A 26,953-nucleotide genomic window follows, 5' to 3' on the forward strand; every position below is an offset into this window, starting at 1 on the left:
AAATTAACCCAAACTGGCAGGGCAGAGAACGATGTCCAAAGTTGCATGGCCAAGTTTAGCTCGGCCCCTGCCTTTTGCTGCTAGTTTTTGTCACCACCTGAATGAATACTGCTTCAGATGAGAGACCATGGAGGCATCAATTAGGGCGGGGCTGCGCGAGTGGAGAGGAGAAAGTGCTGAGGCCTGGCCGAAGCGCACTGAGCGGAGGTGAAGCGGCACGGAGACTGCCGCCCGGGTTACTCTCTCCAGAGCTTGCGGTCAACTAACCTCAGCCTCTCCCTTTACAGGCCGACAGACAAACAATCCGCCATCACCCCGGCAACCGCCCGCCGTCGCCCCGGCAACCGTCAGCTGTCTGTCTGGCATCCACCTCACTCCGGCGGACCGGAAGAACGGCCCGTATCACGTCACCCAGCGCCGCGTGCCCACTTCCGGTCTTGGCGGTGATCCCGGAAGCGGACGTCTTTGGCGGTCGGGGAGGGGGCAGAGACCTCCAGATCGTGACCGCAGCGGTTTGGCCGGGCCTTGGGGGGGTGTGGTGGGGCGCCCAGCTCGGAGCCTCCCGGGGGCCGAACTTCGGTGTCGGGTGCCTCCGACAGGCGAGTATCGGCCGCGCAGCCCCGCCCCGAAGCAGGTACGGCCCGGAGTGAGGCCCGAGCTATCGGCCCGGCACCGGGGCCGGGGTCGGAGAATCGGGGGACGGCTGAGGGAGCTAACGGCGCTCGGAGCCTGAGGATCCTCCGTGGGGTCCGGGGCCCTCGCCCCGGCAGGTGCAGCGGCGGCTCCAGGCCTGCGGGCCTCCAGTCCTTCGTCCCCGAGTTAGCCAGTCCAGGTCATCGAGGGGCCGGATCCGAAGGGGGAGGCCCGGCCGTGTCCAGCCCGTCCCCGGCCTTGCCCTTCTGCTTGCCTCCGGCTCTGGGGAAGCTCTTGCGGGGTCTGGGGGCCTCCTGGGGTGGGTCTCAGGTAGGGGCTCCGAGGCCATGGAGTTGCCGGGGACCTCGGGGACCCCTGTGGTTTCAGCCTTTGTAACATCTGACCCATGTCCGGATTGGGTTTCCTCTGCAGCTGCTCTCCAGGATGACCCAGATTAGGGAAATTTTAACAGGTGGCAGATTTGGGGCAAATCATTTCACTGCTCAGAAGAGATTTGGTGTGCGCTCTCAGGCCGGGGGGAGGGGGGGACGGGGAAGGGGGGCGGGGCTTTTCAGCTTCAGGCACTTATTTTACCGTCTTTAGGCTATTCTCTGTCCTTTAGGCTTTTGGTTATTCTAAGTAGATTATATCCTCGGGTTTCGGTCATTTCCCCAGAGGACTTAAAAAAAAATTAGGGAGACTGGACTTCTCTGAAATCCCACCTCCAAGAGGCTATTTCTGGCCACCACTGCTAGTGCCTTGCCTTTACCTCCCATTTACAGTGCATATATCTTGTATGTACGTAGTTATTTGCATGTTGTCTCCCCCATCAGAATGTGAGCTTCTTGGGGGCCTGTGTTTGCCTTTCTTTGTATCCCCACTTAGCCCAGTTCCTGGCTCATTGTTGGTGTTTCATACGTTCTTGTTACCTGACAGTACTGACTGTCATAAGTGACGATAATCATAAGATCTGATCAGAAGGGGCACTAGATTGGAAATGCTGGAAACCTGGGTTGTAGGGTCAGCTCTTCCATCAACTAGCTTTGGAAGTTGTTTGAGGGATCTGGCCTTGTTTCCTCATATTTGCAATGAGGTGGGTTGACTAGATATTCTCTAAGATATGTTCCAGTTCTATTATTTTATGATTCTATAGCTATGACTTGGAATCTTAGAGCTGGAAAAGTCTTTGGAGATCATCTACCAATCTCCATGTTTTTACAGATAAACTTAGGCCCCGAAAAGTTAAATTTCTCTAATGTCACACACAGCCAGTAAATGGTAAGGCCAGGATTTTAAGCCAAATTGGTTATTATTGAAAGGTGGCAAATTACCACTGACTTCTTTTCAGAGCGAGTCTTAGATATAGGGAGACATTTCTGTAATCTGATTTAATAGGCACTGGGAATATTCTCCATTTATTCTCCTCCCTTTTCTCAGCCACCTAGCTGCCCCTATATCATGTTTTAATCAATCATTTGCAGCGAAGCATCAAAGCATTTCTCCTCATTTTCTTTTCTGAGAGCTTTTTCCTTTCCATGAAGCTGTCCCTTCTAGAAAATATTGCTTTCCCACTAGTGCGGTTATATGTGTCAGTGTTTAAGTGACCCTACTTGTTATCAGAGATTCCACTCGTTTTCCTTAGAAAAGGATCCCACAAATCTGAAATTACAAAGGGCTCCTCAAATCCTAATGGGTGGAACTAGGGCCAGCCCAAGGCAGAAATAAAAAGTAAGGGAAGCTTGTCTTTTGCATCTCAGTCTCCTTTTTTATATACCCCTTGCCTGTTTATGTTTTTATGCTAGCAACCCTAACATTTCCTCTACTTCCTATCAAAACCTACTCTCAGAAAAGGAAATGAGTAGAAGCACTTCATGATTTGCTGCAAATAACTGATTAAAACATATTACTTCTCCCAATTTTTTTTGCATTTTGACTTGATACAAAGTTCTAAGGTAAGGAAATTAATCTCCAATTTTGGAATATCAACTGTACTTTAGGTGGGTGGCTGAGAAGGTGAAGAATAACTATTCCCAGTGCCCATTAAGTCAGAGCATATAAATGAATTTTCTCTTATGAAAAGGAGACAGTGGCAATTTGCCACCTTCCAGTAATAACCAGTTGTGTAGCAGATTATATGTTTTGACTGACAATAAATGTAATGTAATTGATTGATCATCTCCACAGTTCTACTCTTGAATTCTTTCAAAACTCCTGAGTTTTCCTGTTCCTATAATTTAGCAATAGCTAATTTAATATATGGTCCTGAAAAATCCTGGTAATTTACTACTGATTAACCAAGAACTTCTGAACTACTTTAGAAGATAATTTGAGGTAGAGATCATACAATCACATAGTGCCCGGAAGGATGTACCAGATCTGCTATAATACCTAATTTTCTTTCTTTAAATTTTCGGTTTCAAAGTTTCTCCCAACCTCCTACACCTCCCTCCTTCTTGAGAAAGCAAGTAATTTTATTTTGATTTTACTTGTGGAGTCATGTAAAACATATTTCCCTATTAGTCATATTGTAAAAGAAGAGACAGATGACATGAAATCATAAAAATACAAAGAGTAACATTTTTTAAAAGTTTGGTTCAATCTGCACTCAAAGTTCATCAATTCTTTCTATAAGTAGATAGCATTTTTCATTATGGGTTACATGGAGTTTACTTGTATCATTGTCATGCTCAGAGTAGCTAAATCTTTCACAGTTGATCATCCTTACAGTGTTGCTGTTATTGTGTACAGTGTTCTCCTGGTTTTGCTCGCTTCACTTCCTACCAATCAGTATAAATGTTCTGAGGGTTTTCTGAAACCATCTTGCTCATAATTTCTTATAACTCAGTAGTATTCCATGACTATCTTCTCTTTTGGATAGAGGCTTAGTAGTAATTTTGCTGGGTCAAAGGGTATGTATGTTTTTATAGCTCTTTGTGTGTAACAGTTCCAAATTGCTTTTCAGAATGGTTGGGGTAGTTCAGAATTCCATCAACAGCTAATGAGTGTCCCACTAAAAATGATTTTAAAAAGCAAATAGAGTGGTAGAGAAAGAAATGAAAAAAGTGGGAAAAAATTGAGAGCCACTTTAAAAAGAAAAATAACAGCTTGGTAAGAGAGATACAATACCTAACAGAAGAAAAACAACTGCATATAATTTAGCATTAACCAAATACTAATAATTCCACAAGACATCAAGAAATAATAAAATAAAGTCAATAGGCTTAAAAATAGAAGAATATATGAAATCTATGATAGGAAAAACAACTGGCTTAATGTCGACAGTGGAGATATAATTTAAGAATCACTGATCTACATGTAAACTATGAATAACGACAACAAAAAGTCTTACTTCAAGAAATTGTGAAGGAAAATTGTTTCAATATTTGAGAACCAGAGGGCAAACTGGAAATTGAAGGGAACCACCTGAAATAAATCCCAAATGAACAAGAATATTGTAGTCAAAATCCAGAGCTGTCAGGTCAAGGAGAAAATAATACAAGCAGCAGAATGAAATGATTCCATTACCATAAAGTCTTAAGCAGGATCACACAAGATTTAGCAGCCAGTAGTTTAAGGGACCAGAGAACTTGGAATACAATGTTCCAGAAGGCAAATGATCAAGAATTACAATCTAGACTACACTAACTTTCCTAGCAAAACAAAGCATACTCTTACATAGGAAAAATGGACATCAAAAGAAGTGTAAAAATATGAGTGAGAATTCATGTTGCTGGATGATCTCAAAAGAAGAATAGAGGGGCAGCTAGGTGGTGCAGTGGATATAGCACTGGCCCTGAAGTCAGGAAGACTTCAGTTCAAATCCAGCCTTGGACACATGATTCTCACTAGCTGTGTGACCCTGGGCAAGTCACTTAACCCCAATTGCCTCGTCAAAAAAAAAAAAAAGAATAGAATCATAGGGAAGAAGAAAATACTGGGAGAGGGAGAAAAGTGAGAGAAGAAATGGGGGAAATTATCTCTTTTGAATTTCTGTAGTATTTCTGAAAAACACAATGACCAACAATAATTCCAGAAAGAGAACTAATAGGGTTAGAGTGAAGATTTCTTTTATTTCTTTCTTATTTTGAAATGTGGCTAATGTGGACTTCTTTTGCACGTCTATACATATTTGTAATGAATTTTCTCTTTTTCTTGCCTTCTGAACAAGTAAGGAAGACAGGAGGGAGAGATTTTGGAACTTAAAAGTTTAAATATTTTTTACAAGAAAATAACAATTGGATCTAGTGATGATTTAAGCTTCTCCAGCATTCTTCTGATAAGGTCTCTCCTTTTACCACTTTGAGTTTTTGCTTCCTCATGGTATATGGGAAATGACTGGTTTGCTAGCTGGGAAAGCTATCCTGTTTCCCTTCATCTGCAATGGGTCCATGATGCATTTTTTTTTTTTAGTTTTGTGTTGATTCGTTACTGATAGTAAGCAAATAAATATTCTTAGAGAGAAGTGTTCTGTTAACAAATGAGATGAGGAAATCCATCAAAACTATAATAGGTCCATCTGGTGACCAAAGCTTTTAGCAGCAAAACCCAAGACTGGTGAGAAGCCAGTGGATATGAAGACCAATCTTCTTTATCAAGCTAAAAAGTTGATTGATACTTAGCTTGGAAAATATTTCCAGGAAGGACACAGCTCGGCTGAGCAAAGGAGCCATCTGACAATAATATCTCACCTTGAAATGAACTTGGTAGGGACTCTGTGAAATGAGAAAAATACTCCCTTGGTCAGATATTGTACCTCTTATCTCCTTATAGTGCATTACATATGTGCCTCATTACCTTTGTGCTCTAAATTTGAGCCCACTTTCCTCAGGGAAAGTGTGTTTATAGATGTGTAGAGGAGAGAGTGTACTCTTGGTATGGGGAATGATGTATAATGTGTGTTTTTTGCTAGACAGTCTCAGTAAATATGCCTTTTATAAAAACTAATTGATGTCAACTGATTGATCAAACTGAGGAGCATACCTGGTTGGGACTCAAGAGAATCAGTATTAGAAACTCCCCAGCCTTCACTGTTATCACTAGATCCCTGTAGAGAGAAGCAGTCATTTCCTTCTGTGAACCTTACCTGCTAGACCCAGTCCTGCTAGCTAGTGTGAGTTGGAAGTGTTTGCCTAAAGTAGATATTAAATTTGTAAGATGGTGTTCTGATAAAATCTAACTTCTATCCTTTCTTATTTCCTCTTTTCTCATGTCTCTTCTCACTAGTGATCAAACAGATTCTACATGACTTTTGCTTCTTAAATATCATAGTGTCTTCTTTCCTTAATGGTCCTTGAGCAGGTTTCATATCTATAGTGTGCTTTTCCATCTTTCTCCAGGCCTTTCCTACAATTTTCACTACATGGGTCTACTTGTTACATTCCTACCAAAGGCTAAATGCAAATATACAGTATTCTGGCTGTTTTTTATAACAAGATCTTATGTAGACAACACACTTCTCTAGCCCTTCATTTCTTCTTTTCTCTTCTCAGGACTGATCAGGCTCAGTCACTTTCCTTGCCTCAGTATTTTCTGTGAGACACTTGAAAGTTTTATCATTTTGGAAGAATTACTTCCAAAACATTTACATTGCAGGTTAGCGCATGAAAAATTGTTAGTTTTGGAACCAAAGTAGCTGGATTTGAATTATAATGTAATGTATTGTAATGTAATGTAATGTAATGTAATGTAATGTAATGTAATGTAATGTAATGTAGTATAGTATAGCATGATATGATATGATATAGCATAGCGCAGCACAGTATAACATGGCACAAAATGCCGTAACACGCTAACAACATGCTATGAGACGTCAACAACAGCATAACAGAGACAACATGCTATGACACGCCAACAACAGACCAACAGCATATCGTGACATGCTGACAGCACGCTATAACAGGCTGACAACGTTATGACATGTCATGACATGCTACAACGTGATATCACATGGCATGATATGATATAGTAGAGTATAACACAACAACATGCCACAACGTGCTATAACATGTCATGACATGCTGATAACATGCTACAGCACGATATCGCATGGTGTGACATGCTACAACACACAAACAACATGACATGCTATAACATGCCAACAAACATGGCATATCATCAGCCTGTTATGACACACCAACAACATGTTATAGCACACCAACAACATGCTATAACTATAAGACATGATGAACAGGCTGGCTTTCAGAAAAATCTGGAAAGACTTGTATGGTCTAATGCTGAGTGAAGTGAGCAGAACAAAAAGAACGTTGTATACACCATAACAGCCAGGTTTTCCAATGACTAATATTGATAAACTTAACCCTTCTCAGCAATACAAGGATCTAAGACATCTCTGGAGGCCTAGTGACGGAAAATGCTATCCACATCCAAAGAAAGAACTATGGAAGTTGAATCACTATCTTTTTTTTTCTCTTCTGTTGAGTTTTGTTTCCTCTTTCTGATGGTTCCTCCTATTGGTTTTAATTTTTACTTACAACTTCACTAATGTGAGAATAATAGGAATGTAAATGTATAGCCTATATCAGATTGCGTACATCTTGGGGAGGGTGGTGGGGAGAAAGGGGAGAAAAATTTTAAACTCAAAAGCATATGGAAGTGAGTGTTGATAAATGAAAATAAATTAATAAAATAAATTAAAAAAATAAAAATATATTTTATTTTGATTTATTAACCATCACTTTCATAAGCTTTTTAGTTTTAAATTTTTCTCCCCCTCCCTCCCTCCCTTCCTCCCCAAGACAGCACGCAATCTGATATGGGCTGTATATAAGTAAGTAATAATTAGAACCAATAGGAGGAACCACCAGAAAGAGGAAAGAAAACACAACAGAAAAAAAAATAGCAACTAGTATGCTTCGATCAGCATTCCAAACTTCATAGTTCTTTCTTTGGACGTGGATAGAATTTTCCATCATGAGGCCTTTGTAGATGTCCTACATCCTTGTATTGCTGAGAAGGGTTAAGTCTATCAATATTAGTCATCACAAAACCTGGCTGTTACTGTGTGCAACATTCTCCTGATTCTGCTCACTTCACCCAGCATCAGACCATACTAGTCTTTCATTTTTTCTGAAGTCAGCCTGTTCATCATTTCTTATAGCCCAATAGTATTTCATTATGTTCATATACCACAACTTCTTCAGCTATTCCCCAATTGATGGACATCCTCTCAATTTCCATTTCTTTGCCACCACAAAAAGAGGTGCTATAAATATTTTTGCACATGCGGGTCCTTTTCCCATTTATATGATCTCTTTGATATATGGCCTTAGCAGAGTTATTGCTGAGTCAAAGGGTATGCACATTTTTATAGCCCTTTGTGCATAGTTCCAAATTGCTCTCCAAAATGGTTAGATCATTTCATAACTCCACCAACAATGCATTAGTGTTCCAATTTTCCCACATCTTCTCCAACATTTATCATTTTCCTATTTTGTCATGTTGGCCAATCTGATAGGTGTGCTGTGGTACCTCAGAGTTGTTTTGATTTGCATTTCTCTAATCAATAGTGATTTAAAATTTTTTTTCATCTGACTATAGATGGCTTTAATTTCTTCATCTGAGAACTGCCTGTTTATATCCTTTGACCAAGGAGCTTTTTGAAACAAAAGAAGTAAACCATGAACAAAATTGATTAAAAAGAAGGGACAGTTACAAACACCAAAATGAGAAAGGAGCAATCTTAATGACTGTTGAAGAAATAAAGGATGTTAGAAATCTTTTCCTCAAATATATTCCAGTAAAATGGACAGCTAAAATGAAATTAGTGAATATTTACAAAACCCAAAATACTCAGACTAAAAGAAGATATAGAGAATTTAAACAACTCAATTACAGAGAATAAATTGAACAAGCCATAAATAAACTTCCAAAGAGGGGGGATGGAGAGGAACCACAAAATCAGATGGATTCATAACAGAATTCTATCAAACATTCAAAGAACAATTGTGTTATTATTTTAACCTTTCAAAATTATCAAAAGAATCATACAAATTCTTTCTTTAACATAGTTATGGTCTTGAACCACAAACTAGATAGATTCAGAAGAAATAAAAATGATAAATCATCTTTAAAGACTATCATTGCAAACATTTTTGATATGAACTTATCAAGAGGCTAAAACAACATACCAGAAACTAGGGCTGATTTAATATTAGAAAAAAATTAGAAGCTTAATTTACCATATTGATAACAAAATCAAGAAAAATCACGAGTAAATAGATACGTAAAAACTTCTTGACAAAATACTACATTCATCTCAATTAAAAACACTAGCAAACAGTAGTAGATGGAGTTTTCCTTAAAATGATAAATAGTATATTTCTAAAACTGCCATTCTGCGTGCCTTTCTAATGGAGGCAAGTATGAAACAAAGATGTCCATTGACATCACTTTTTATATTTGGCAGACATGCTGTGTGTAACCATAAGAAATGGAACAGAAGTTGAGTAAATAAGAATAGGTAAAAAGAAACAAAATTGTCACTTTTTGTACGTGACGTACTGGTACACTTAAGGAATTTTAAATAATTTACTAAAATACTTAAAATAATACCTTCAGCAAGCTTTAACAATTTAAGACAAATCCACAAAAATTACTACTTCTACATAGAATCAATAAAACCCAGAGGAACAATTAGACAGAGAAATTCCATTTAAAATAACTGTAGATTGTATAAAATATTTGGGAATTCACTTACCAAGATTTACACAAGAACTACATAAATTCAACTACAAAAAATGTTTACAGAAATCAAAGTAGACCTAAATACTTTTGGAAAATTGATTGCTTATAATATTTAAATGGCAATACCATCTGAATTAATTTATTTGTTTAATGTCATAGTAATCAAACTACTGAAGGATTTTATGAGCAAAGAACAATTCACAATGTCACATCTAGAACTTGAATAAAAAGAAACATCTCAAAATGATTTTATATTGGCTAAAAAGGAGAGGGTGGTTAGTGGAAGAGGTTTAGTAAAACAACAGAAAGAAATATATCTAGGACTTTAGCAAAAAAAAAAAAAGACTCTAGCTCCTGGGATAAGGATTAAATATTTGACTAAGAAAAAACCTGCTAGAAAAATTGAACAGCATAATGAAATGGAATCAGACCAACACTTCACTTATACCAAAATAAACTCCAAATAGTTCTGTGACCTAGAAATAAAAGGTCATAATAAACAAACCAGATGAGTATGGAGAGAAAAATTACCTATCAGCCCTTGTTCTTGACCAAAAAAAGTTCTCAGGAAAAGATCATAGAAGACAAAATGAATAATTTTGATAATTAATATTTAAAGGGTTTTAATGTAAATGAAGTCAAAATAAAAAGGTAAAACATTAAGCAAAAAAAACCCCTTTTGTAACAGTATATTTTTCCTGAATTAAGATCTCATTCCCAAGATGAGCAGATTTAAATTAAGAGCTATTTCCCATTAATAAATATTCTAAATTTATGAACAGGCAGCTTTTCAAGGGGAAAACACCCAAAGCAATATGAAAACAAATGCTCCAAAGTTACTGCTAATTAGAAAATGCAAATTAAAGCTATCCTGAAATTCTACCTTATACTCCTTAGATTGATGAATATAAAATTAGAAAAATGAAAAATATTGGAGGGGAAAACAGAACACTAATACACAATTGGAGTATTTATGAATGGGTATTTCATTCTGGAAAGCAATTTGAAAATATACATAAAAATTTAATAAACAATGTATAACTTTGACCTAGTAATAACTCTGCTAGGCATATGCCTACCCAAAGCAGATCATTTTTCATAAAAAGCAGAAAGAATTCAAGGTAAATATTTTCCCCTTTTACTACTTTCTGAACTCTCTATTACACACCACAGCTCCAAACGAGGAGGTAGAGTTTAAAAGCAGCCTGGGAAGATGGATCAATAACCAGAAGTTCTGGGAAATCTAGGCAAAATGTGGCTGTGAAATGAGTTAGGCAGAAATGGTGGGTGAACATGGAAGTCTGATCCCTGAAGTAGATCATAGGTCTAGAAGAGACAGAGAACTAGTCTTAAAGAGAATTATATTCCTTTCTTATATCTCCTTAGTTTCTTTGGGGGGGAGGGAGGATTGAAAAATAGTGCAAGATCTTTCTAAGAGAGTCTTACTGAGAAGCCAGAACTGAAAAATTGGTTCTTTAGCGGAAGGGAACTACCTGGAGATAGCCATTTTGGTGCAGTAGTTTGTATCCATATAGGAAGAAAACCCACCTCTGAATTGTGTTTACGTTATCATGAATGAATAAAGAAGCATTTATTAAGTGCTTATGCTTGCTATGTGCAAAGCAGTCACAGATAGAAAAGTAAGACAGTCTTACCTTTCAAAGAGCTCACATTCATTTTAATGAGGGAGACAACCACATGGAAAGGTTCAGCTGCAAGTAAGATAGGAAAGTCCCATGGTCCATAGCAGATAGTAATGCCTCTTTTTTAATGTCATTGCCACCAATAAAATAATGTCACTTTCTGGTGTTGAACCTTTTAACAGTTCCAAATACTTTGGTTCCAAGAACTTTTTGTGTATTGGGGGGGTAGGGAGTGTTCAATACCTGATAACGTTACATCTGTAGAAGCACTTTCCAGGCTCATTTCTGTATGCATTGCTTCCCTGGATGATGGCTCTGGGTACAGGGTTGGAAGCATTGCTATTCCAAAGACACTTGGGTTCAAGGTCCTGAACTGTTTGCATTAAGATCAGAGGCAAGCTGGTGATTGAAGGTGCTGGTAGTAGTTGGACTTGCCTGGTATATGCTACATACTGTAGCTCTCTTAGGCTGCCTTGCTGCTTCAGATGTGCTGGCTTGTCTGCCCTGTGTGTGGCACTTGGTGGGGATGGCTGGCTTCTCCAGAGGAGTTGCTTCTCTAGATGATGGCAGTAAGGGCTAGGCTAAAATCAGAAGCAGTGGTCTGAGAGGTATTGCCACTTCCAAAGCTCACTGTGCTAAGCTACCTGTTGGTGGCAGTTGATTAGCATTTGTTGCTGGTGGCAGTGAGGAAGGTGAATCCCTTCTCTGCAATAATTTCTCCCCTCAGTGATGGCTAGGGGGACTAGAAACAGTTCATTTGGTTTGAATGGCATTGATATATATTTTTTCTTTTTTAAATTTTGATTTATTAACAATCACTTTCATATGCTTTTGAGTTGAAAATTTTTCTCCCCCTTCCTCCCCCCCATCCTCCCCCAAGACGGCACACAATCTGATATAGGCTTTACATTTACATTCCTATTAAACATATTTTCACATTAGTGAAGTTGTAAGTAAAAATTAAAACCAATAGGAGGAACCATCAGAAAGATGAAACAAAACTCAACAGAAGGTAAAAATAAGTGATAGCAATTCGACTTCCATAGTTCTTTCTTTGGATGTGGACAGCATTTTCCATCCCGAGGCCTCTGGAGATGTCTTAGATCCTTGTAATGCTGAGAAGGGTTCAGTTTAACGATATTAGTCATTGCATAACGTGGCTGTTATTGTGTACAAAGTCCTTTTGGTTCTGCTCACTTCACTTAGCATCAGACCATATAAGTCTTTCCAGGTTTTTCTGAAGTCAGCCTGTTCATCATTTCTTATAGCACAATAGTATTCCATTACATTCGTATACCACACCTTGCTCAGCCATTCCCCAATTGATGGGCATCCTCTCAATTTCCAATTCTTTGCCACCACAAAAAGAGCTGCTATGAATATTTTTGTAGATGTGGGTCCTTTTCCCATTTGTTTGATCTCTTTGGTATATAGCCCTAGAAGTGCTATTGCTGGATCAAAGGGTATGCACATTTTTGTAGCCCTTTGGGCATAGTTCCAAATTGTTCTCCAAAATGGTTGGATCATTTCACAACTCCACCAACAATGTATTAGTGTTCCAATTTTCCCACTCTTCTCCAACATTTATCATTTTCCTGTTTTGTTATGTTGGCCAATCTGATAGGTGTAATGTGAAATGGCATTGATATTTCTAAGGCTTTGGGGCTCAAAGTCAGGATGATGGCTATAGGCGCTGGACTGGAAACATTGCTATTCCAAAGGCTCTTGGGTTCAGTGTTCTGAACTGTGTCAATCAGTCTTCAAGGGGAGATAGTGGTGAGAGTGGTGGTGGTGGTGGTTTGACTTGCCAGGCTACTTCTCCCTGAGATTGCTTCTGAATAGTTTGTGTAGACTTTGGTCTTATATTGGCCCTTGGGTTCCCTTCCAAATCATGCCTACAAAGTTCTGCTCCCTTTCTCTGATTAAATATTACTGAAAGGCAGTTCTCATATTTGAATCAAGGAATTTTAGGGCCAAAAGTGATCTTAGGCATTGAGTCCAGTTTTTTATAGATGAGGAACCTGAAAGCCAGAGGGGTTAAATGACCTATCTGAGATCACATAGTTTGGATTTCAAAGGCCAGAAATACAAAGGTTTGGATATCTTTTAAAAAACCAGAAACCTATTTTTAATGATTTTATGTGTAAGCTCTTGGAAGTTATAGTATGTCAACAGGCAATCACAATTTCATGGAACTTACATGAAAACTAGCTTTATTACAAGGGAAATGAATATGCATGTGGAACCCAAAGAGTTTATAATCCATACAGAAGTTTGCATATTTATAACATTAGGACAAAGGAAGGAGGAGAAAACACAAATTTCCACCTAAAGAGGTGTGGCATGGGAGGGGGAAAGGTGCAGTAAAGATAACCCCTTCTGAAAGGGAGGAGCAGGGCAATGGCAAAAGCAGCATTCTATTTCCTTGGAAACTGCTAGACTATGAAGATAGGATGGTCTGCTTATCTGCAAGGGTCCCAGCTGCATAAGTCATTTCTTACCCTGGTACAGACTGACATGTCTTGACTCCCAAGGACAGTTTGGGATGCAAACAACACATTATTTCAGCTCAGGGAGGGGCTTTATCTTTGACACCTTCAGGGCCTCTTGCATGCTCTGGGCCCAGTGTTTCTGGAAAGTATAGCAACTCAAAAAGACAAGTTCAAGGGACCCCTTAACTTCCTCAACACGGAAGCTGTTTGCCTGACCAGCCACATTTTAGTTACTCATTTAATAATAACTGCATCTTCGTATTTCACCAGTGCCATTAAATGATGGTGGTAGGACAGCTGTGGGAGTTTAGAACACTTTCTGACCATGGAGGAGACTGATCGGGAAGCAGTAGCAACAGCTGTGCAGAGAGTAGCTGGAATGCTTCAAAGACCTGACCAACTGGACAAAGTGGAGCAGTACCGCAGACGGGAGGCCCGTAAAAAAGCCTCAGTGGAGGCTAGACTGAAGGTATGAAACCAGTGGAATCAAATGTGATGAGATTCATTTCGGGATAGAACAAATTTTCACATTTAGGTTCATTCCATGATTGAATTCAGTGTATACGTACTATTTTCGACTATGCAGTAAAATGTGATGATGCCAACTTTGCTAACTCAGAATTTATAATTATTTGGAAAAGAATGGAGTAGACATTTTTCTTTGCTTAACAGACTCTTCCTAGTGCAAATTAATAGTGTAAAAAGGATTAGGAGGATGCTTGACATATTAAAGAGAATCACCTTTTTAAGTACCTTCAAATAGATCATTTAAATGTATATGTATAATCTGCATGAATTACTCAGCTCTTCATCAGGCCATTTACAGACCTCTATTAAATCACTCTTTGTTGATTTAGATTGAGTTACTGAAAGTTTGTGGAGGTAATAAAACATGTTAAAGATTCTTTAGATTTTTTTTCGAATGGGTTTTATTCCAGTTAATGTGCTCTGCAAGTGGAAGATAGTTACAAATTTTACATCAGCTATTGTTCACATAACTTTTCAATATGTCAAGCATCCTCCCAATCCTTTTCACTTACCAGCTGGACAAGTCACTCACCTCTGTTTACCTCACTTTCCTTGTATATGAAATAGAGATAATAATAGTACCTCCTGGGGGGTTGTGAGGATCAAATGAGATGATGATTGTAAAGCACTGAACACAGAGCCTGGCACATAGTAAATACTATATAAGTGTTATCTCTTATATAGTGAAATCTGGGGCTAATATTTTTCCCAATAATGACTGGGATCTTTTCATGGCCCCCAGTTGTCATAATAACTGCTTTTATTTTTCTCTAAAAAAAAAAACAACTTAAATCTCCATTGCCACAAGTAGGTTGCCGACTTTGAGTTCGCTCCAGCATCACCGGGAGTCCTCAGTCTTGTCTCCTTGCTTTCCCCTTCCCAGTTTCCACCTCAGTTTCTAGTAGTACAGCAAATTTAAAGTATGAATTTTAAGTTCTCTTTAATTATTAATGTCCTCTCATGATTGGTTCTTTTTCAACCAGACTTTGGACCATTTCATACAATTCTACAGCCATTTGTAGTGATACAGCTCTCTCTGAATGACCAACTGCCATGTAAAGTGTGTTTTATCAAGAAATTGTGAAGAGGGATCACTGGCTTTTGATAAGCAATGTGAACAATATCTCCCTCTGTTTAGGCTGCAATCCAATCACAACTGGATGGTGTCCGGACGGGTTTGAGCCAACTTCATAATGCATTAAATGATGTAAAAGATATACAGCAGTCTCTGGCAGATGTCAGTAAAGACTGGAGACAGAGCATCAACACTATTGAAAATCTTAAGGATGTGAAGGATGCGGTAGTACAGCATAGCCAGCTGGCTGCTGCTGTAGAAAATCTCAAAAACATCTTCTCAGGTAAGTGAATATGAAGCATTATTTTTATTGTTGTTGTTACTATTAGTTTATGATGTAAATCATCTTTTAAAAAACATAGTATTTTATTTGTTCCAATTACATGTAAAGATAATTTTTAACATTTACTTAAAAATGTTTTTAAGTTACAAAATTTCCCGCCCTTCCCTGACCCTAAAATGGTAAGCAATTTGATATACCTTACATATGAGCAATCATGTAAAACATATTTCCAGATTAGTCATGTTGTGAACAAAGAAATAGACCAAAGGGAAAAGACCACTAGAAAAAGAAAGTAAAAATAGTATGCGTCAATCTGCATTCGTACCCCATGATGTAAATCATCTTAAGTGTAATGTAGCAGAATAGCACTGAATGCCCTCCTTTTATATCAGAAAATTCTTGCTAGCTTTATCATCCAATTTATATTAGCCCTCACTCTGTACTTTATTGTCTGGACATCTGGAAATTACATTTCCTCATTTCCTGTATGGCTGGGGTGGAGGTAGCCCCTGATTTTAGATACTTTGTATTTATGGAGATCTTAGCCTGTGAGTAAGCCAAGTTAGTGAGAAGTGAAATATTTTGTCTTTGTTAGGCTGCATTGAATGAGTGCAGTAATGAGATACAAAAGGCCACATAAAGAAGCACATACTGCCTGTACTGAATTACCACACATTTAACTTGTTTTCTCACAATTTGTAGTCATCTCGAAGTAACACCTACAAACATTGTTATTGTGTTATCAGGTAATTCTACTGGGGCATTGCTGAAGACAGTGTTGCCCTACAAAATGTCAGTATCACCTTCGGGGGTGCCTGCTAGGATAATGTCCAAGCTAACAGAGAGAAGGAAACTGTAGAATTATGATATAACAGAATTTTAGAATCAAAAGGGAATTGAAGTTATCTAGTCTAGCTTTTTAATTTAATTTTACAGATGAAAAGGCTAAAATGCAGAAAGTGTCTTGTTTTCTCAAGTTCACAGAACTAGTTAGTGGTAGACCTAGGAGAAGAAGCTAGGCCATTTGACTTCTTGTACAGTGTACTTTGGACTACATCACACTGCCTTTCTGGAATTGGGGTAATGCCCTAATGACCTTTCATCCTATTAACTGCATAACTCTGGGCAAGTCACTTCAGTATTTTTGTCCTCAGTTTTCTCATTAAATAATTAAGGTGTTGGAATAGATGATCATTCAGGTGCCTGCCAACTCTTAGATGGCACCCCTTACTTTGTGTTGCAATATACTTTTGTGTTGTTGATATTTAAAGTCAAGTGATACCTGTTTAAAAAACAATACTTCAGCTTACTCTGTCCTGTTATTTGTGGCATTTACCTTTAGTACCCAAAAGAGTAGAAGAGGATAATTTGCTATAGACCTAAATTAAATTTCTGTCAAATGATGAAAATACATTGCTGGCAACAACTTATCCAGACAGGGAATTAAGAAAAAATTTTCTCTTTTTTGTAAGCTAACTAGCCAAAAGTGGGATTGAGTTTTTTAGAGGGTTCTTTTTTGGCTTAGTTTTCTGTAAATACTTTTATTTTATCTAATTTATCAGTTCTGAAAAGTTAGCTTTTTGTTTAAATTGTTTTTTTTTCCTTTCCCTATATTATACATTGTTTTAACTCTTTTTTTTCCCTCCTTAGTACCAGAGATTGTTAGAGAAACTCAAGACTTAATTGAACAAGGAGAATTTTTGCAAGCCCATAGAAAGCTGATGGACCTAGAATGTTCTCGGGATGGCTTGATGTATGAGCAATACCGAATGGATAGCAAGAATACTCATGACATGACTCTCATCAGACTTTATTTTGGGGACATGGAGAAACTTTCTGAGGAGTTAGGCAAACAGCTGTGGATGGTGTTGCAAAGGTCTTTAGTTACTGTTCGCCGGGATCCTACCTTGCTTGTTTCAGTTGTCAGGATAATTGAAAGAGAAGAAAAAATTGATAGGCGTATGCTTGACCGGAAAAAACAAACTGGATTTATTCCTAGTGGGAGACCCAAAAAGTGGAAAGAAAAAATGTTTAACATTTTGGATAGAACTGTGACTACTAGAATTGAGGGTACCCAAGCAGATACCAGAGAATCTGACAAAATGTGGCTTGTTCGTCACTTGGAAATTATACGGAAATATGTTCTTGATGATCTACTAGTTGCAAAAAACCTAATGGTTCAGTGTTTTCCTCCTCATTATGATATCTTCAAAAAACTTTTAACCATGTACCATCAGGCTTTGTCCACACGCATGCAGGAACTTGCATCAGAAGACCTAGAAGCAAATGAAATTGTTAGCCTCTTAACATGGGTTTTAAATACTTACACAAGGTAAAGTGAACTTTATATTTATTTACTTAGCATTTATTAAACAGTTAAGTCCATATTGTGTGCAATGAACAGTGTGAGGTGCTGAAGAGTAAAAGAAAAAATATGTTATTAAGATTTTTTAAAAAAATATATTTTGTTATATTCTGAACTTGACATGTGCCAAAAAAAGTGAACATTTTCACATGTAAAGAATGGTAGAAAAAGGTCATATATGAAACCATGAATCTGTTAAGTACAGCATTTTTTAAAGTGTATCATAAATTTGCCATATTAGTTACGAAGTTGTCATGCTTGTCTTTGAACTTTGAACTTCTTTTCTGTGTTGAATTTTTAAGAAGCATCATGTACATTCTTTTTTTTCTTTCTCTTTTTTAACATCACAGTTCCTAGATTCTTCTCCCCTACAATTCTGCCCCCTCACCCATTTTTTTAAACCCTCTCTTCAAAAAATAAGCTTAGCCAAAAAAACCAAATCTACACATTAATGGTACACATTCTGTACCAATTCTCTGTCTAGAGGTGAGAACATTGCTTCATCATTGGTCCTCCTCAGTCACATTTGGTTATTGCATTGATGAGTATTCTTAAGTTATTCCAAGTTCTTTTTCTTTGCAATGTTGTCGTGGTATAAGTTGTTTTCCTGGTTCTCACTTCATTGTGTCAGGTCATACAATTAGTTCCAACTTTTTTTTTCTGAATTTATTACAGTCCCCAAATATTCCATTACATTCATTTACCCTAACGTATTCAACCATTCTCTAAATGACAGGCACCCCCTAAATTTCCAATTCTTTGCCACAATAGAAAAGTGCCACTAATAATAATTTTGTGTATTTGTATACAAGATTATTATTACCATCTAGTAGTGGTATTACTGAGTGAAAAGGTATGCAGGGTTTTATGACTTTCTGGGCATAGTTCAAAATTTCTTTCCAGATTGGCTGGGCCAGTTCACAGCTCTACCAGCTGTACATTACTGTGACTCACATCACCTCTGACAAATGCCATTTTCCTTTGTTGTCATCTTTGTCAGTTTGAAATGTGTGATGGAAATAAAAAGTTGTTTTTATTAATTAGCATTTCTCTTATTAGCAATTTGGAGAACTTTTATATGTTTCTTAATAGCTTGCTATTATTCTTTTGCTAATTGCCTGTTCCTATCCTTTGCCCATTTCTATATTTGTTAATGGCCCTTACTATGTAATGTATTTGGTTCAGTTCCTGGTGTAGCTTAGATATCAGACCTCTGTCAGGGAAATTTACTGCAAAGACTTTTTTGAGGTTTTATTGACATGTTTTGTTTTTACATTATAAACATTTTCAGTTGACTCCAACCCTGTGAGAGCTCTTTTGAAGCAAAGTAAAACTAACAATTTAGGGGCAGCTAAGTAGATAGAGTGTTAGGCCTGAAGTGAGGAAAACTCATTTTCCTGAGTTCAGATTTGCCCTCAGACACTTATTAGCTGTGTGACTATGGGCAAGTCATTTAACCCTATTTGCCTTAGTTCCCTCATCTGCAACATGATCTGAAGAAGAAAATGGCAAACCACTCCAGTATCTTTGCCAAGGTAACTCCACATGGGGACACAGAGAGTTGAACAAAAGGACTGATCACCAACAAAAAACTAATAGTGCAGTGACCTCATCTACAAGTGTATGCAACATTTCACACCTGTAGCTTCCCTAATCTGTCTTTTTTAGAAAATGTTTTTTAAATGATCAGAAGTCTATTTTCTCTCTCCTACCCCCCATCCCATTAAAAAAAAAGCAAAACAAATTTCTTGTAATAAATATGCTTAGTTAAGCAAAATGAATTCCTTTGTCTCCATACAAAAATATGTATCTCGTTCTGTACCCTAAATTTGTCACTTGTTTTCAGTAGGTGGATAGCCTATTTCATCATCAGTCCTCTGGAACTGCATTGATCACAGCTTTTTGTAGCTTTCACAGTTTTTAAAATTTACACTGTTTTTGTTATGGTATAAATTGTTCTTCTGGTTCTCATTTTGTTCATCATTTTATAAAAGTCTTTAAAAGTTGTTTGTTTTAATAATATTGATATTATAGTATAAATTGTTTAGTTCTATTTTTGGTGCTTTCAGTTCACTTTTCATCACTTCACATAAGTTTGACTATGTATCTGACATAATTTTTCCTCATTTCTTACACAATAATAGTATTCCATTATATTCCTATGCCACTATTTATTCAGCTATTCTTCATTTGATAGGTATCCTTTTAATTTCCAGTTTTTTTCCCCTTCTACAACAACAACTACAGCAAAGAACTGCTACGAATATTTTTGTACATACAGGATCTTTTCCTATTTCTTTGATCTGTTTTGGCTAGGTTGGATTAAAGGATGTGCACTGTTATTAAGTTTTTATGTATAATACCAGATTGCTTTTGAGAACGGTTTTATCCATTCACAATTTCACCAATAGCATGTCAATATGTTTGTTTTCCCATACCTCCTCAAACATTTATCATTTTTCTTCTTTGTCATCTTTGACAATCTGATGGACGTGAAGTAAAATCTCAGAGTTGTTTTAACTTGCATTTCTCTAATTATAAGTGATTTGGAACATTTTTTCCTATGGCTATAGGTAGCCTGGGTTTCTTCCTTTGAGAACTGCCTTTTATATACTTAAACCTATTTAACAATTAATGATCTTTCCTTTCTCTTTATTATGTCATTGTCCATTTGGAGCTTATTTTTGTCTGTAGTGTGAGATGTTGGGCAAAACCCCAATTTCTTCTAGATTGCTTTCTAGTTTTCCTAGTAGTTTTTGTCCAATAGTGAACCTATATGTTCCTTTTAGTATGTTGATTTTCTGACTTTTTTCATGATCACCTTTTCTATTTTTTAACCAGTATCAAATAGTTGGGATGGTTACGACTTTGTAGTATAATTTAATATCTAGTACTGATAGATTCCATTTCCTTACCCTTTTTCATTATTTTCCTTGAGATTCCTGTTCTTTTGTTCCTTCAGATGAATTTTATTATTTTTTTCTAGCTCTATGTCATAATCTTTGAATAGTTTTATATGCCACTGATGAAGTAATTTAGGTAGTGTTGTCATTTTTATTATATTGGCATGGCCCAACCCCATGGAAGACAGTTAGTTAGAGAGCGTTTATAAATCTCTTACTATATGCCAGACGCTGTGCTGAGAGTACAAAGAAAGGCAAAAGCATCATCTCTTCTCTGAAGGAAATCATATGACTGAAACAAATTGCAAACAACATACAAAATATGTGCATAGTACATGGAAGGTAATCTCAGAAGGAAGATACTAGCAGTGTGAAAGACTAGGAAATACTTCTTAAAGATGGGGAGATTTGAGCTGACAGCATTCCAGGCATGAACGACAGCCAACGAAAAGACTTAGAATGTTGTTAGTAGCCCAGGTGCCTGGGATGATAGTGATACCCTCAACAATGTCTTTCCAGTTATTTAGTTCTTTTGTTATTTCTTCAGAGAGTGGGGTTTTTTTTAGTGGTATTCATTTAATTCCTGCATGTGTTTTGGTAGCTGGATGTATATTTTATACATTCAGTAGTTAGTTTGAGTGGAATTTCTTATTCTATCTCTTTTTTGGTTTTGTTGTAATATTCAGAAAGGTTAGTGATTTGTGTGAGTTTGTTTTATATCCTACTTTGCTGAAGTTATTTAAATGTTTTTTACTTGACTCTTGGGTTCTGTACATAGAATATTATATCATACGTAGAAATCAGTAATTTTCTTTCTTCTTTGTGTTTATTCACTCATTCTCTTTTTCTTGTCTTTTTGCTAGCATTTCTAGAACTATATCAGATAATAATGGTGATATTAGGCATCCTTGCTTTTCTCCTGCTCTGATTGAAAAGGCTTCTAGGTAGTATGGGTCTATGGAAAAATACTGGCTCTGGATTGAGAGAATCCAGGTTCAAATCCTACATCCAGTACTATCTGTGTGCCTTGTTGTATAAATCACTTAATCCCTCTAAGCCTCCTTTTTCTTAACTGTAAAATGAGAGATGGATCTAGATGGCTTGCAAGATCCCTTCCATATCTCAGTTTTGGGGTATTTTTTTGAATGGTGTTTAAAAACTTCACTAACCATTTGTTTTAAGTTCTTGGCAACCATCAGGATTGTTTTTGACCTTATGAAAATTCTACTTTGTTTACCAGTGTATGTCGGAATTATACTTTTCTAAGAGGTCAAGGTCAATATATGACCTTTAAATGTTCAAATATTTTGTTTTGGTATGAGCAGTTTCAGTGATAGCTTCCGTCTAACTCCCCAGTAATCAAGGTTGGTAGCAGTGTTTACTTATAAAAAAGCTGGGTAATTTCCATTTTTTTCTTGCTACTAGCTTGGCATTTATGGTTGTTTCCTGTTTTGGAATCTTCTACCAATAATGGAAAATTATGGAATAGCTGAGTTTCTGGAATAGTAAGTTTTTATTTTGTTTTCTGTTATTGGGGTAAGGATAAAGATAGGGACTAGACCTTTTAGTTTATTAGTATAGGGAGCTCCCAAGTAAGGAAACTCTCTAATAATATAGGTTGGTACCATCTTTGCCATTTATGGTCTTTTTTAAATAGTATTTTATTTTTTCCAATTACATGTAAAAGTTAGTTTTCGACATTCACTTTTATAAGATTTTGAGTTCCAAATATTTTTTTATTTTTTTCTCTCTCCCCTCCTGTCTCCCCAAAACAGCAAGCAATCTGATATAGGTTATACATGTACAATCACATTTAAACAAATTTCCACATTAGTCATGTTGTGAAAGAAGAATCAGAACAAAAGGGAAAAAGCATGAGAAAGAAAAAGACAAAATAAAAGAGAAAAAAGTAAGCTCAATCTGCATTCAGACTCCATAGTTCTTTCTCTGGATGTGGATAGCATTTGCCATCATGAGTCTTTTGGAATTGTCTTAAATCATTGTATTGCTGACAAGAGTTAAGTCTATCAAAGTTGGTCATTGCACAGTGTTTCTGTTACTATGTACAATGTTCTCCTGGTTCTGCTTACTTCGTTCAACATCAGTTTATGTAAGTCTTTCCAGGTTTTTCTGAAATCAGCCTGCTCATCATTTCTTATAGCACAATAGTATTCCATGACATTCATATACCACAGCTTGTTCAGTCATTCCGCAATTGATGGGCATCCCCTCAATTTCCAATTCTTTGCCACCACAAAAAGAGCTGCTGTGAATATATTTGTACTTGTGGGTCTGTTTCCCTCTTTTACGATCTCTTTGGGATGCAGTCATAGTAGTGGTGTGGAATTTATAGTCTTAAAGATCTACCTAGAACACTAAGCAGTTAAGTGACTTGTCCAGGGTCACACAGTTAGTATGTCAGAGCCAGGACTTGAATCCAGGTCTCTTTGGCTCCTAGGCTGGCTCTCTATCCTTTATCTACACTGTCTTTCACATGGTTCTTTAAATAATAATTCAAAGGCCACTCTTATGATTTCAGATTAAAAGTAAACAAAAAAGCGAAAATCTGAATTGGGGCACTGCATGAGAGAGTCACTTTTCCCCTTAGGTTTACTAGCATCCTAAGTATTTTTTTGCGTGAACATAGCTAATTCATTTTATATTCACAAGAAAAATTTGAGCTGCAATGGACAACATGCAAAGTTTGTCTGATGACAAGTTTGTACTCTGAAAGGAACACAGATGTTTTAAAATTCCATAACTTTCAGTATATAGCCTTTATAAATTGTGAAATTGTGTTTCAGGTCCAGTCATTATGATGGTAATGATGTTGATGACGATAAAAATAGTGTTTATGTAGCTTCTTAATTTTGCAAACACGTATACATGTGTTACCTCTTTTGTTCCTCACGGCAACCTTGTGAGGTAGGTGTTATTATCCGCATTTTTACAGAGGAGGAAACTGGGGCTGATAGAGGTTAAGTGATTTTCCCATGGTCATAGAGCTAGTCTGTCTCTGGGGCAGAATTTAAATTCAGTTCTCTCTGACTCTGAGTCCCATCCCTTACCCATTGCACCATTTCCTTTCATTTTCTCACTTCATTTTTCTTTTCTATTAAATGATTAGGTTTTGTTCTGATTTCTGTTGTCAGCATTTTTAGGCACATTGAATTCTTTTTGTTTTGCAATCTCATCACTAACTTGGGAAAGTTATTTAGCTTTTTCTCATCTTTAAAATGGGAATAATAATACCTACTTCACAGGAACAAGTTGTAAAGAGCTTAAAATGCTAAGCTGTGTAACTTGTAATTTATCCTAAAGGAAAGTAGGGCACCTCTGAAGCTTCTTCAGCTCGATGGGCACATTATTAGATCTTCGCTTTTAGAAGATTGTTTTGACACCTCTGTGGAGGATGGATTGGAGAAAGGAGCAGGAAGACTGCTTAGGAGGTAATTGTAGTAGATTAGATGTGAATTGAGAGAAAGGGACAGATAACACTATTATGGTAGAATTGACAAAACTTGGCAACTGATTGGATATGGGGAAGAGGTAAGGGAAAGAGAACAATTGAAGATGGCTCTGAGGTTGTGAACTTGGGTGACTAAAAAGATTTCAATGCCCTCAACAGAAATGGGGATTTTGGAGGAGGAAGTTCTGTTTGATGCAAGTTGAGTATGAGATGCTTGTGGAACATCCAGCTTGAGGCTATAGCAGATCGTGATGAAGGGCAGGAGCTCAGAAGAGAAATTAGGGTGGATAAATCGATGGTGGGAGTTATTTGCACAGAGATGCTAACTGGATCCATTAGAGCTAATGAAGTTGCCAAGTGTGAGGAGAGAGGAAAGAATGTCCAGGATAAAATCTTAGAGATACCCAGAGTATGGAGGTGGGATATGAATGAGGATCTCACAAAGGAAATCAAATCCTTAGGTGGAGAACCAAAAGAGAGGAGTGTCAGGACTCGTGGGGAGGAGAGAGTATGTAAGAGGAAGGAGGTGATCAGTAGTAACAAAAGCTGTAGGGAGGTTAAAATAAAATGAGGACTCAGAAAAGGCCATCACCTATAGCAATTAAGAAATTGCTGGGGTTGGCTAGGTTGCACAGTGGATAGAGCTCTGGACTTGGAGTCAGGAGTTCAAATGCAGCCTCAGTCACTTGACACTTAACTAGCTGTGTGACCCTGGGCAATTCACTTAACCCCGATTGCCTCAGCAAAAAACAACAAAAAAACAAAAAAACCCCTAAAACCAAGAAATTGCTGCTAACCTTGGAGACAGCAGTTTTAGTCAAGTGGTAGAGTTTGAAGCCACATTCAAAGGTTTATAACTATTTGTGTCTAACTAGATACATTAGCAAATTCTGTGCTTTTTGAGTTAATTTGTTTGCTCTTTGTAGTTTTTTCCTTGTCTTCTCTTACCAGTTATTTCTCACTGCTCTGCTAGTCCATTCCTAGTGTTTCACACACACACATGCACTGCTTCTGATATTCTGTAACATGGGAAACAAGATAATCATACTTGTCTAGAGTTGTTTCTAAAATAAAACTAAATTATCTCTTCATAAAAGGCCTAAGAGGTTGCCAGTGAACAACATGTATGGATTTTGTGACATCTTAGCTTTGAGAGTTTTGAGGTCGTCTTTGCTTTCTTTTTGCTTCTCAGCTAGGCTCTGCGAGTAGAGGTCACTGAATTTCTGGGAGAGTGAGGTAAAAAGTATGTGGTGGCTCAAGTAGGCTGTACTTTAGGACTGTGTTACTGAAAAATAATTAATTTTAATAGGCAACTTGGGAGGTTAGAAATAGTTTAATTGAAACATTGCTTGGTAGTATTAAAATAAATTATTAGCATATTTTTTTCCTAATCTAAAATTTTGAATTTTAATGTTATCCTCATATGACCAGTCATATATAAATCAGAGTTTGATTTGAATAGGTAAACTATATAATTAACATATGAAATCAGACTTAATTCTAATAGCTAAACTATATAATTAGCCTGGAGCAAATGACTACCATGATTCTGAGGAGAATCCATAAAAATTATGATTTATCTGAAGAAGTACAGAACTAATATAATAGATTCTATTTTTGTATTGTCTTAATATGAATTTTGATGCTTACTTCATTTCTTGCAACAGAATTAAACCCTCCTTTGTAACAAATCAGGCAAAAACAACCACTGTAATGGCTGAGTCCAAGGTTGTACATAACATTCAGCCTTTGTGTTTCTCCATATTTCTTTTACAAGTCAGGAGGTCCTGGTTTTTTTTTTTTGAGGCAATTGGGGTTAAGTGACTCATTCAGGGTCACACAGCTAGTAAGTGTCAAGTATTTCATCTGAGGCTGGATTTGAACTCAGGTCCTCCTGACTTCAGGGCTCCTGCCCTATCCACTGGGCCACCTAGCTACCCCCATCCTGTTTGTTTTTTGAGAAGGTGTTAAAGGTTAACACTGAGGACTATCTCCTCTTAAAGCCTGTGTCACATGTCTTTTATGTCTGCATCTATTCATAGCTACACCTAGAGAATAGGACAGTAATTGAGGTTCACTGTGACCTCTGGTCATCGTGGTATTATTGTATGTATGTGTTTATTTTAAACTACACTGCTCTGCTTGTTACATAGAACATCATATTCTCCCAGGAGGCCATTTAACTGACATGAAAGGGAGTGAAGATAATATGGCTGAGTCTTTTGTTCTCATTCTTAGCCATATGATTGTGGAACAGTGAATTAACCTCTCAGATCCTCAATGTCTTTATTTGTTTAATAAATGCTCACCTCACTTGGCTTTTATGAGATTCAAATAGAATAGTGTATGTGGACCATTGTAAACTCTAACATTTAAAGTAGGTGGAAGGTTTTAAAATGAGGCCATTATAATGGCAAAGAAATGCAGTAAAGCATTAATTCATTTGGTACATTCTACATTTGAGATTTTCTTTTAAAATTTGGATAATATTTTAAATTTTACCAAGATGTGTCCAAAATTCACTTACATTCCAACTTTCTGTCAGGATTGACTAAATTTCAGACCAAAATGAATGGCAATATAGCATCATGGGGGGGGGAACACATTTCCAATGACTTAAGGCTTTTCTACTTGTCTTTCTTCATTTGTAATTGGTCAATCTTGTTTTGGTACAATATAGTGCAGAGATGATGGGAAATTTGGAACTGGCCCCAGAAGTGGATATAAATACCCTGCAGCCCTTAATTTCACAAAATGTGGTTTCTGACCTGCTCGACACATATATGTCAACGCTTACAGTGAGTAAAATTGGCATGTGCAGTTGCATACAAATAAGACCTGTTCTGTAGTAGTATTATG

General features: G+C 37.2%; 1 protein-coding gene across 2 annotated transcripts in view; it reads left to right on the forward strand.

The window, feature by feature from the left end:
* Positions 1-433: 433 nt before the first annotated feature.
* EXOC3 (exocyst complex component 3) overlaps positions 434-26,953 on the forward strand; it is a 39,939-nt gene continuing 13,419 nt past the window's right edge. The window contains exons 1-5 of one of the 2 annotated variants that reach the window (XM_020985669.2): positions 434-634; positions 13,742-13,940; positions 15,138-15,357; positions 17,008-17,689; positions 26,775-26,892. In XM_020985669.2, coding sequence (XP_020841328.1) covers positions 13,797-13,940; positions 15,138-15,357; positions 17,008-17,689; positions 26,775-26,892 — 1,164 coding nt within the window. In that variant the 5' untranslated portion in view covers positions 434-634; positions 13,742-13,796. The remainder of the gene's footprint in view (positions 635-13,741; positions 13,941-15,137; positions 15,358-17,007; positions 17,690-26,774; positions 26,893-26,953) is intronic. The other variant, XM_020985670.2, reaches the window with a different exon arrangement.

This window comes from Phascolarctos cinereus, unplaced genomic scaffold (genome assembly GCF_003287225.1).
Source record: "Phascolarctos cinereus isolate Bilbo 61053 unplaced genomic scaffold, phaCin_HiC Scaffold_4;HRSCAF=312, whole genome shotgun sequence".
NCBI classification, from domain to species: Eukaryota; Metazoa; Chordata; class Mammalia; order Diprotodontia; family Phascolarctidae; genus Phascolarctos; species Phascolarctos cinereus.